Source organism: Strongylocentrotus purpuratus, unplaced genomic scaffold (genome assembly GCF_000002235.5).
Source record: "Strongylocentrotus purpuratus isolate Spur 01 unplaced genomic scaffold, Spur_5.0 spur5_scaffold_5, whole genome shotgun sequence".
Classification (NCBI taxonomy): domain Eukaryota; kingdom Metazoa; phylum Echinodermata; class Echinoidea; order Camarodonta; family Strongylocentrotidae; genus Strongylocentrotus; species Strongylocentrotus purpuratus.
Window position 1 is genome coordinate 39,821,177 of NW_022145611.1, and position 12,152 is coordinate 39,833,328.

General features: G+C 37.3%; 1 protein-coding gene across 2 annotated transcripts in view; it reads right to left on the reverse strand.

Moving 5' to 3' along the window:
* The window catches only part of LOC115929551, a 52,954-nt gene that overhangs the window by 22,729 nt on the left and 18,073 nt on the right, over positions 1 to 12,152 (reverse strand). For both annotated transcript variants that reach the window (XM_030998826.1, XM_030998827.1), the window contains exons 3-4: positions 11,121 to 11,326; positions 9,452 to 9,614 (exon numbers count right to left, since the gene is read on the reverse strand). In XM_030998826.1, coding sequence (XP_030854686.1) covers positions 9,452 to 9,614; positions 11,121 to 11,326 — 369 coding nt within the window. The remainder of the gene's footprint in view (positions 1 to 9,451; positions 9,615 to 11,120; positions 11,327 to 12,152) is intronic.

Here is a 12,152-nt window from a genome sequence, read left to right on the forward strand (position 1 = left end):
TGATGTCTTTGTTTGGAAAGAAATATATCTGAACACCTAGCCTAAGGAGAACAGACATATTCTATGAAATGAAGCTGGGAAGGCTGCATGCGCATCTCTCCCTTCATTCATAATATCCATGTTTGGAAAATAAGACTATCTGACATACTCAAGCTAGAGAGAAAAGACTGAATAGATGGAGTGAGGGTGCATCTCTATTAAAGGTAAAGACCAGTTATGGTCATGCGATTGCATTGTGAAAGAAACGTTGTGGAATCGATCAGAAAAGGTTGATCATCTAGCATCTAGCATCTGCAAGGTTCTGGAATCATCAAAATGATAAGAAACTTGGCCCATTCTTCGTAAAGTTACAAGCACTATACACAGAAAGATGTATATGGGACTACCCTATATCTCTCACAGACCATGAGAGAAACAAATTTACCAAATATACATGTATGAAATAGTAGGCGGCAGGCGCGGATCCAGGATTTTCCAATAGGGGGGGCCGGAAATTTGAAAATTGCGCAGACCGTTATTTCAACTCAACATACCAATACTGACAAGGTCATATTAGAAGCACCATACCGGTACAATTTTAGACATTTTCATCAGGGGGGGGGGGGGGGGGGGGGGGGGGGCTATAACTAGTTGCCCGAAAAAAAAGTAATTTTCTTGCTTCACAATTCGGCTAGTGAGCAAGGCGAGCGAGCAAAAATTTGAGCATAATATGTATTTTGTGAAAGTGTTATTTATCACCAAAATAAACGAGGAAAGATATCAAAAATTCATATTCGGGCAGCTCGCTGTCCCCCTCCCCCCTATAACGCGCGAAGCGCAGATGTTTCATGAAATTATTAGAGAAAGAAGACGATTCGTTGTACTATTCTAGACTCGTATTTCTTGTCTGAATTCAGTTTTCCCCCTCCGCGCAAAGCGCGGAAGCTTTGACATTTCATTAAATTATTAAAAGAAGACGATTCGTTGTACCATTCTCAACCCTTATTACTTGACTGAGTTCAGTCCCCCCCCCCCTATTACGCGCGAAGCGCAGAAGCTTTGATGTTTCATGAAATTATTAGAGAAAGAAGCGGATTCGTTGTACCATTCTCAACTCGTATTCCTTGTGTGAATTCAGTTTTCCCCCTCGCGCGAAGCGCGGAAGCTTTGACCTTTCATAGTTTATTGAAATAATAAGAGAAAGAAGATGAATCGTTGTTCCATTCTCGACTCCTAATCCTTGTCTGAATTCAGTTTCCCCCCCCCCCGCCGCGCTTTGCACGGAAGCTTAACGTTTCATTAAATTATTAGAGAAAGAAGATGATTCTTTGTTCCATTCTCGACTCTAAATCCTTGTCTGAATTGAGCGAAGCGCGTAAGCTTTGACGTTTCATTGAATTCATAGAGAGACAGAAGACGATTCGTTGTACCATTCTCGACTCTCAATCCTTGTCCTGATTCAGTTGCCCCCTTCCCGAGTGAAGTGCGGAAGCTTTGACATTTCATTAAATTATTAGAGAAAGAAGACGATTCGTTGTACCGTTCTCGACTTGTCAGAATTTTCAAAAATGTTTCTTTGTCTGCTTCTTTTTCGTCCTATGTCCTCTTACTGCCCTTACCGCCCCTGGCTACCCGCCCGCTTTGAAGGGAAAATGAAACAATGATGATTGTGATAGCACACAATTAGGTTAGTTGAAATTAAATTACACCAACCATGGATAAATCATGGCCGGGAGCGTCATATCATAGTTTTGTGTTATGGGCGAGGGCCGGGGCGTAGCGGCCAAGCGAGATTTTGCAATGTTGAAGGCTGAAATGATTATGCATTCTAGAAAATCCCTATGCCCAATATCTACGTTCTTTCCGCTATATTTCTTTCTAGCTATATTTCTAAATTATCTGGGGGATGTGATCCCCTATCGGGCCCAGGATCGCCGCCCCTGTCCATGATTACTACCAACATGAGTTCAAATACAAGCACAAGCGAGTTTGTATGAGCTGAATCCAAATGAAGGGCAAAATAGGAGTGTGAAGCGGCCCTACCGTTAATTTAAAATTTGACTGTTGAGTATATAGCTTCTATTTAAAAGACATACACAATGTTGTGCCCTTTTCAAATTTCTCACTAAAGAGTGATGACCTTTGTAGCGCAGGGACTCTTTTTAACGTTTAACCTTGAATCCGCAGCTCGAGATTCTATGCGGCCGGCCCGGCCCCCTCTATTCAATAACGTTTGCCAAGCCTTCTGTAATGACCCCAAATCTCCCGATTAGAGTTTTCTCTTATTCGTCGCTACTGTCACTTAGCACCATTTCCTTGTCTTTCCCCCTTTCGCACCTGACTTTTCTTTCCCCCCCCCCCCCACCCACTCAGGGTACGCGCATGTATGTTCCCTCACTTAGTTTGAAAGCACTGCCCTACCTCCGGTGTGTAAAGGCAGTACGTGCCGGATTTTTGTGTATTACGGGCCGGACTTTGTTGGGTGAAAAGTAACCCTTTATCGGAGATTTTAGGAACACAAATTCGGAGGGGGGGGGGGGGGGGGCTTTTTTCCCTTTTTCTTTTCACCTTTTTTCTTTCTCTCTCTGTTACTTTTCTCTTCTTTCTTTTCTCTTCTCTTTTCTTTTCTCTTCTCCTTTCTTTTCTCTTCTCCTTTTTTTCTTCTCTTCTTTTCTTCCTCTTTTTTCCCCCTTTTTTGCGCCGCCAATAGGGGGGGCCGCGGCCGTTTCGGCCCCCCCCTGGATCCGCCACTGGGCGGTTTCCCGGCAAATTTTTTATCATCATGTATTAGTCAAAACATATTCTTTCACATGATTGGTAATGAGAGCTTCCATTTCATTTTTTGAAATTGGGGCGTTTCCAATACTGGTCTTTACTTTTAAACAAAGTAATCTCTTTAGAGAACAAACTTCATGGACCTACCGATGAAGGAATGCATCTCTCATTAAATCATCTCAATTTTTACCTACACCTGTACCTGAAACACTTGAGCTTAAGAAAAACAAAAAACTATTTGGAGGATATAATCTATAGATCATAGAGACTGCATCTCTCAGTATATAATCTCAATGTTTGGAGAGAAAAAGACTGGTTGAGTACTTGAATTACATGAGAGAATAGACAAAATGTTTGGAATGGAATTTTTTTTAAATCAATGGATGACTCATTATACAGAAAATCATCTTTCTATGTTTGGATCAGTGATTGGAAAATGCAACCTACACTGAAACACAATTCAGGATTAACCCTCATTAGAGAAAGAATAGCCCAATCAAACCAGAACAAGTAATCATCCTCTTCAAATGAGCCAAGAGAATTTCTCACCCTTCACTGCCATCCTGGGAATTCTGGGTTTAAATTAGCCATGATGGCCGGAGCCCTAGCTGAAATTGAATTTTCATATTGATCCCATCATAAGTATATGGGATAGAGAGAGCTTTCCATCTAATTCATATATGTATGGGTTAAATTGGAAAGTGTATGAAATTGACCACCAAGTCAATTGACTTGTACTGACTGATGGGTTGTGTTGTGGTGTGATATATAACTTACGTTTCATTTCAACCGTACCAGCAAAACTAGAATAAACTAAATACCTCTATATTTTTTCCTTAAACAAATAAAATCACATGACTTTGCCTTATCAATTGATTCTGGAGTGCAAAAAAAAAGGAGAGAAAATAATAATTCAATGATAACTCTATGACATTTTCTCTTAAAAGACTATACGTATCTTAGGTTGCGTTTATCTAGGAAATTTTTGGCTAGAATCAGGTTTCTCAAACGTCTTTCAGGCAAATTTAGAAGTAGATAAACGCAAAGCCTTTTTCAAACGTCTTTAGATATGGGCATATCAAAAGACGCAAAAAGGTGCGTTTTGTATGTGACATACAGCCAGAATCACGTTTCTGAGAGGTCGATAAACGCAAAGCTGTTTTGAACGTCACATACAAATAGGACCACACAGGTGTTGTGTACAAGCATGTGTGTGAATTTGACCTCCGAGAAACTGTCTGCTTCCCGGGTCAAAACAGCTGGGCAGACACAAGGCCTTTATTTTGAATCGTGAAGAGTAGATAAACGCGACATCCCGCAAATCACGATCGTATAGTGGGGTATGATAGTGGGGTTCGATAGTGGGGTACAATATGTACATATCTAGTGGCAAGCCTAGATAAACGCGCTCTATGCTATTAATCCAAATGATATATTTGGTGTGTCAAACCAGAACACTTCGCATTTACCTAATAATTCTCCACAAAAATGAAAAATCAAACTACATTTAAGATCTAGTACACTCTTCACACAAATTTTGAGTATGTACATGTACATACAACCTGAAGGGGAAAGGCTTCCTTTTGGATTAACAAAGAGCAGAAACAAAATCAATAAATTCTTTTAAAATCATATATCTTTGCTGCAAGTCCCTTTCCTTTTGACATCACCCTTTAACAATGAATATTTTGTCAATATTGACAGGCAATCCTAGCCTAGAACCATGTTGGAATGCCTGGTAGGATAAGAACTGTAAAGGTTACAGCTTGTTTGGGGGTGTAGCTGTGTCAATTTGATCGGGTTATGATGAGCGTAGGAATGTTTGCTTCAGGCTTCTTTATATAATAAGCTATGCGATGAGTATAGGTGATCATTACTGATCCTACGTACACTACAATAGGTTGGGTCTGTTGTTTGCCAACTACCTACATTGTACACATGTATCAATCATACATCTGGGATACGTCAAGTGTTGCTGAAATACATCAATGTCATGGTGATTGTATTTCTATAATCTGTATGTAGGTATTTCAATTTGTTTTTAAATCAATGAAATAAGGTAGAAATCCATGTCATATCAGCATTTAACTAAACTTTTAAGATATTGGTCAATTTTATGAGCATTACTTTAAAGATTTTATTAACGTATTCTATTCAATTAAAAAAAAAATTCTATGCAAGTTTTGTGTGCCTTGAATATTAATTTCTGTATACTTTTCTTAGAGAACACACCTTTCTTTCAATACAAAATGATTTAATGATTAAATTAGTAAAAAGGGAAAAATCGAAGGAATACAAATGAATGGTTGAATATGAGGTGACCAGAAATATAAACTTACAAATATGAATCCATCATCTATGACACAAATGCAAACCTTTCATCACTAAACACAAATTTACCCTAATAGGGGGGTGTTTCACAAAGACTAAGATCGACTTTAAATTGGACTGAACTATGATAGGCTATTTAGGCCACTGTTTGCTCTCACCATCATGATGTTTAGATCATATTTTTTCCTTCAATAATGAATTATCAAAAAGTTAATTCTGTAGATTTGTGACCATGATTTCTATGTCCCTTGAGAGACCAATGCCAGTAAATGGTGAGAGCAAACAGTGGCATGAACGGCCTTCCATAAGTCCAACTTAAAGTTCCATCTTAGTCTTTGTGAAACACCCCCGGGACTTTAAGTGGGCCTAGTCAAATATCAGGAAGGCAGGTCTCTTAAGTATCACTCTTCAATCTTTGTGCTCAATTATTCCCTATTAGCTACATTTACATGCACTTTAACCTGGCATAGAGCATAGATCTTTAGAGTAGAGATGTTACCTTCTACCTTTCCTATTTGCACATTGGCTCTAAGTTAAGATCTTATTGTTGCTCTACAGTCTGTAGGTTCTCATGGAATGTACGGGACGTGAAACTGACAATACTAACTCCCACATGGCCCAGGGGAGAGTGATGTGAATTAGTGGGCTAGTTTCATCAATGCATGGGACTTCAGAATTGAGGAACAGCCAAGAAGATGGTATAGACATCAAAGAAATTTAACTTGCAATGAGCCAGTAGACTGTAAACTCGCATCATTTAACACTGAGTAACTGCCATTTTAGCTCTCACAAGACAAGTTCTTCTCAATAACAAATAATAATAAAACTTAAAAGAATAAAAACCTTGTCAATCATAATTTCAATTACACAAGAAGTGTATACCTTTTACAACTATATAGCCATGCCATTCACATACATATAAAGAATGTAAATTACAATTACCATTGGTCAAGGTATTGCAAAGCATCCTTGCTTTCAAAATATTGAATTTATTTTAAAAACGGGCGGCATCTACAGTTACAGAAGTGATATTTTGATTGGCATGTGCATATGTCTTTGTACATGTAACTATTCTATGAGGTGTGAAGAGCCTTGGAGAAAATTATGACTAGCAAATCTTGCTATGATATTACTGAGAAGAAAGAAAAAGAAGAAGAGATCTATGCATGCATGCATGTGCTTGGTTCAGCTAGCTTGGACAGGGATAGCCGAATACCATAGGATTATGTTTTATTGTAGATTCTGGAAGTCTATCTGAGGATTTGTGACAAAACCTTGAAATTTGATCAAATATTCCAAAGCAAGAACTAGAATAGCAGAATTCAAGGGAAAATGCACATGTTATAGAGGACCTGGACAAACACAATTTAATGAAGATCTCGTCTTAAAATAGTCAATGGATTAACAAACTGATAATTTCACTTTGCAGAGCCTCGTAGACATACAAACATATGTCTGCATCATGTTCATGAAATACATTGTAATTTGAATACATGCAATTATTTGGAGTTGATATAATGATGGGAGGCATGTAAAGAAATTGAAAGGGGAAGAAAGAGGTAGGGAGTGAGAGAGACAAACATGTAGGGAGAAAGGGGGAGGGGGAGGGGGAGGAAGAAGGAGAGAGGTGGGAAGAGTGAGAGAGAGGGAGAGAGAGAGAGAGAGAGAGAGACGTAGAAAGGGAGAGATAGAGAAAGGGAGAGATAGAGAGAGGGAGAGGGAGAGAGAGAGAGAAAGAAGCGGGAGGGAGAGTTATCACACATAGTGACTCAATTTTGCAGTTATAACTGGCTGACTTAATGTACATGGGATGTCATTTTTTTATCTTTATTACTAGCATTCAAATATTATTCTCTCTTAGTCACGAAGCATCATAGCACCAAGAGCTTAGGATAATGATTTTTCATGCATCAATTTATTGGTCTGCTTATAATATCAAAATGAGACGAAAAGGAAAGAAATATAGAGCATGACTCACCCACAAATATCCATTATTTGTGAGGTTCAAGCGAGGTTTGTGTTCCCAGAGACACACAACGGATGAATAATCAACAGAAATTTGACTAGTGGGAGGGACAAAGGATGAACCAGAGGCCATGTATACAAGAACTAAATATTGTCTCTCTATTTTTTACACTTGGAAAACCATTAAGGACACCTTTACTTGTACCAATGCAAGTCATGACCACATTGCTAAAGGATGCTCGTAGCTCTATTATTTGAGAAATGAATTGCTATTTGTTTAACACTAAAAAAAGAAATACTATACAGTCTACTGGTGTGGCTGTCTACGCATTGTATATCACAATGGCATATTTTCTGACTGGTTGAATATAGTCCAAATTTAATATCTAATTGGCATCTTGAAAATAAGCCCACTAACATGCTTGATATAGCATATCCTCATTAGAAAAATCATCAAATTGTATTTTCATCATAATTACAAGATGAAATGTTTGATGTGTATCTTTTCTGATTAAAATAACAAGAAAACAAGGAACTGTTTGTAATAAAATTTTTGAATATTTCATTACTGAACCCCCCCCCCCCCCAACGCTTTCATTCTAGTCCAATATCCTACAATACATGAATATTGAACAAATTACAGAAAGAGCAGTACCGGTAGTCTTCCAGAAGTGACATTATATCAACTTACTTCCACACTGTTTGTTTTCATATATATATATATATATATATATATATATACACAAACATCATGTTTAAAATCACCCCTAATGACTTCCTTTTGGATTGAATTAACAAAGAAATAATTATTTACATCAGCCACAATTACTTCCTCTCATTCAAATCTTTCAAATAAGCTTGAATGCTCAGCTACAACCAACAAAATGTAGGTTGATTTGGCAGTGCAATAGTGCATTCCCATGAAAATTCTTTAAAAAATATCTGTCTGAGAGAAGGATCACTTGTGTTGTGAACACAAAGCCTTGACAGACAACCAATAACCAAATGAACTTCATGGCTCAGTACAAAGCCAATCATTCAGTCTATTTAGATTGTGGCTTCATCTACATTTATAAGGTTTCATTGTAGATCTATGGTTTCATCAACTGACATCACACACTGATTCAAGCTGTTTTTTTTATATGAAAGGCTTCAAACTTGATTATCCATGATAATCAGGTAATTTATGATCTTGCAGAGATGCAGTGCTCTGATAAAGTTTGTTCAGTGCAAGTAAACAAATTTATCATCTTGAATCTTGCAATAAAACATGCAAAATGTTTGAAGTTAAAGGAAATGTACAGCATTGGTTAAAGTCAAAAGGGACAAACTCTGGATTTCCATAATTTTCTTACATTTTTGTATACACCTCTGAAGATAAAATATGACCCCATTATGTTCTGCTTTGGTTGCATACACTTCATTGTGTGAATAAATTACGTAAAAAGTTTCTTTCTTTTGTAGTTATTAACTGGGTATTGTTTATGTAGCTTTCATTGGTATCAGTTAGCTTTATAATTACTATCTAATAAATGGAGGTGAATGTACAGTAGGTAAAAGAACAGACAATTCACAAGGAACTATCCATATTTACAGAGCTGGGAATTCCCTACAAATAACAAAATATTAAAAGAGGAAAAACTGAATTTTCCCACAGGACAGACAATTAAATAGCCCAGACTTTGTATGTCTGCTTCTGCCTCACAAGGCTTCCTGGTAAAATAAATCAATCATATTTCTAAACCATTTACATAAACCTGTATCAAGAAGATCACATTTCCACTAATCTTTGACCTAGATCAATACTTTGTATTATCTTTAACTTTATTCTATTAAATAATTGTAGATGAATGTCTTGATTTCATACAATACTACAAATAAATGCATGGGTGCTTCCTAATTGCTGTTCACAAAAATGTGCACATTCATCAAACGTGGGACAAATTATTGCAAACATTGCAATGTACTCCCACAAAGCCCTGTAACTATTCCCCAGGCAATACAAAGTTAACAAAAAAATGAGTTAGACAGAAACGAAGAGGAGGAAAAAAAATTGGACTGCATGTTCATATGATGGGAAAAAGGAATATAAAAGGTAGGAAGAGAGTGGGGGGGGGGGGGGAATGCTACAAAATCTTATTTGTTTTCTTTTCTCTCTGGCTAGTAAAAATAAGGGGGGGGGGAAGGGAAAACATAAAGTCAGGGCAAGGAGCTTCACATATACATGTACATTCACACAATCGTACATTGTACATTCACGATCTGGTGTTGCTCAGTGGCTGCCGGGCTCACGATCAATTGGGCAAAAAGAATTTCCATTTCGGTTTAATAGAATTTGGAGTGGACTATTAGGCTATTATTATTATTGATTTTTTGTCCCGAATCAATGTCTTCAACTTACCAGCTTCTGTGTATTTTCCACCAAGATTGTCATCATCTTCTGGTGACTTCTGAGGGGGCCATATGGGAGTGAGTTTGCCAGGAGATGTAGCTACCGAACCACTGGAGAGAGAAGACGAAGAGGAGGGCTGGTTCTCATGCCTCCAACAGTACATGGAGTCCAACTAGAGATAAAAGGAGGAGGCGGAGAAGGAGGGAATAAGAGGGAACAAGAGAGAGAAGGGCGAATGAAACTATGCCCTTACATCAGTTCTACAGATTTCATATTTCAGTCCTGAACAAAATATTTCAAATTAAATTTCTTTGCAAAATGTATGTGCTTGAGAGAACATAAGCCTGTTTGTGTGTGTAATGAAAATTCATCAAGATAAGCTTCTGTAACCCAACCTTACCATTTGGATGGATGGACTTCCCTCATACATATTCATACACCTGCTCATTCAAATATTATCCTATTAAATATGTAAAAAACATCTTGTCCAGTTATCCAGATCCATTTAAGAAGTAATAACAGATTAATGATATCCACAAAATGTGAGTGCCCTGATAATAACAGCAGAGCATGGAAACAAACTTCACAATGCTGGGTAATTTCTGTTTCAAAAAGAAAGTTTTACTATAATAGCCACATTTATATCATATTTGTAAATTGAAAAAAGAAACCTGCATGGATGATATATGAGCACATGTGTGGACTTTGATTAATCTCCTCGACCCTTCTTAGCAACAGTTGCCATTTAAGTAATCTAACGGGAATGAATTGATGCAATGTGATAATTTTATTGGATAGGGAAATAACCAAAGGATTCGCAACATGAAAAATACCCCCAGCTGTCATGGCTTGCATTCAGATGCTGTGGCTTGCCCAGTTTCCATAGCAATGTAGGTGAATTTTAGAAATTAAATATGAGAACAATTTATGAATTTGACAGCAGTAATAAAGCCTCTAGTATTCTAGTTACAGGAAAAAGCTCTTCTCATATACCATGTTTAATTGAATACTTCAGCAGACATAGTGAGAGTGTAATGGGCATTAAATATCATTATACATGTACTTGCCATTCTGTGCTTGTAACTTAAACATTTACAAACAATTACTGTCAGTGAACTAACGACTCTAAATTAAATAGCTGTCTCTACGGTTCTTTACTTGTAAAATCTTTTGAGAGTCAAGTTGTGAGTTTTTGAATCTTTACCTAGACATGTATATCAGTTATTTACAAGTCTATGTAAAGATTGAACAGCTCAATTTTTCCCCCTAGGATGTTTAGAAATACCATAACCAGAAACCACTGAAAATATGCCTACTTTGAATATCTTTGTCTTTAAGGGAGTGAGGCACACCCTAAAACCATAACTATAACCAGGAAGGATAACTATAACCAGGAAGGATACCTACATGTATAACTAGGAGATATCAAAGGTTACCCACTATGATTCTTTTAGCTTGAAGAAAGATGTCCCTTATTGTAGATTACTTCAGTTGAGTAGAGGATACCTATAACATGGAGCTAAACTTTTGTACTTCATTATTACCACTACTGATTCTCCCGCATATAAACTAAAGATTATGCCTTTGACCTTGAGGTACTCCCTGAAGTTCCAGGCTACCTATAACCAGCAAATGTACATGTAATTAAAAAGTTACCAACTATTAATCAATCTCCTACCTTAAAGACGTCTGTCCCTGAGGCGCTCTCAAGGGGCTGTAGGATACCGATATCTAGGAGATTGGTGCAGAGCATATAGGCAGCAGACTGGGCTTCCGAGATGGAGGATGGACTCAGCAAACCCCCATCTTCCTGGTATGGAGGTGAGCAAGGCAAAGAGGAGAAGGAGGAGCAGGAGGAACAGAGCCAGTCTAGAAGGCGTCGACCTGGAAGGCAATGCATGAGATATTTAAAGCAATGCGCAACACTCAGAGTGACAAAATAACATCTACATGAGTTCAGAGCAGTGTCTGTTCACTGGCAGTTGGTATTGGAAATATTACGTCTGTAGATAGATCTAATTTAATTTAGTGAACAGTGCGCTATGGCAAGGACACTCAATGTAAATTTAACCAATCTGGAGCTCTAACCTTCCAATAATTTGATACCAATATAGCTTGTGATCATGGATTATAATCTAATTCCACTGGCTTAAAATTTGAAAGGAGAATTATGAAACCATACAGACAACATTTAAGTTTTAAGAGTACAATACATCAGAAAAAAGATTTACAAACAAGAGAGAGAGAGAGAGAGAGAGAGAGAGAGAGAGGAGGGAGATTATCAAAGAGTGTGAGAGACTAGAAAGGGAAAAAGAAACAAGAAACTGAGAGACACAATGGATAGATGGAAGGAGAAAGGGAGGCACACTGACACACACATCAAACAATGTAGTTATGAATACACCAACAAGTTGTTTATTCCATGTAAAATGCTTAGAATTTCCTTTACTATATTCATTGTTTAAGTTTTTATTTAAAATTTATATATTTCATGTAAAGCTATGTATAAATGTTAACCTTTAATATTATCATTACTGTCATTACTATTATCTTTATCAAAACAAGCATTTGGTGATTTGATAAACCATAAAAAGAATTTGATAGTTATACTAATTTCACTTCTATGTAATATCTAAAATTAGTTACACAGAACAAATATCTGATGAGAATACTTTGTGAAGGGGAGGGGGAACCTCATGAAACACTGCAT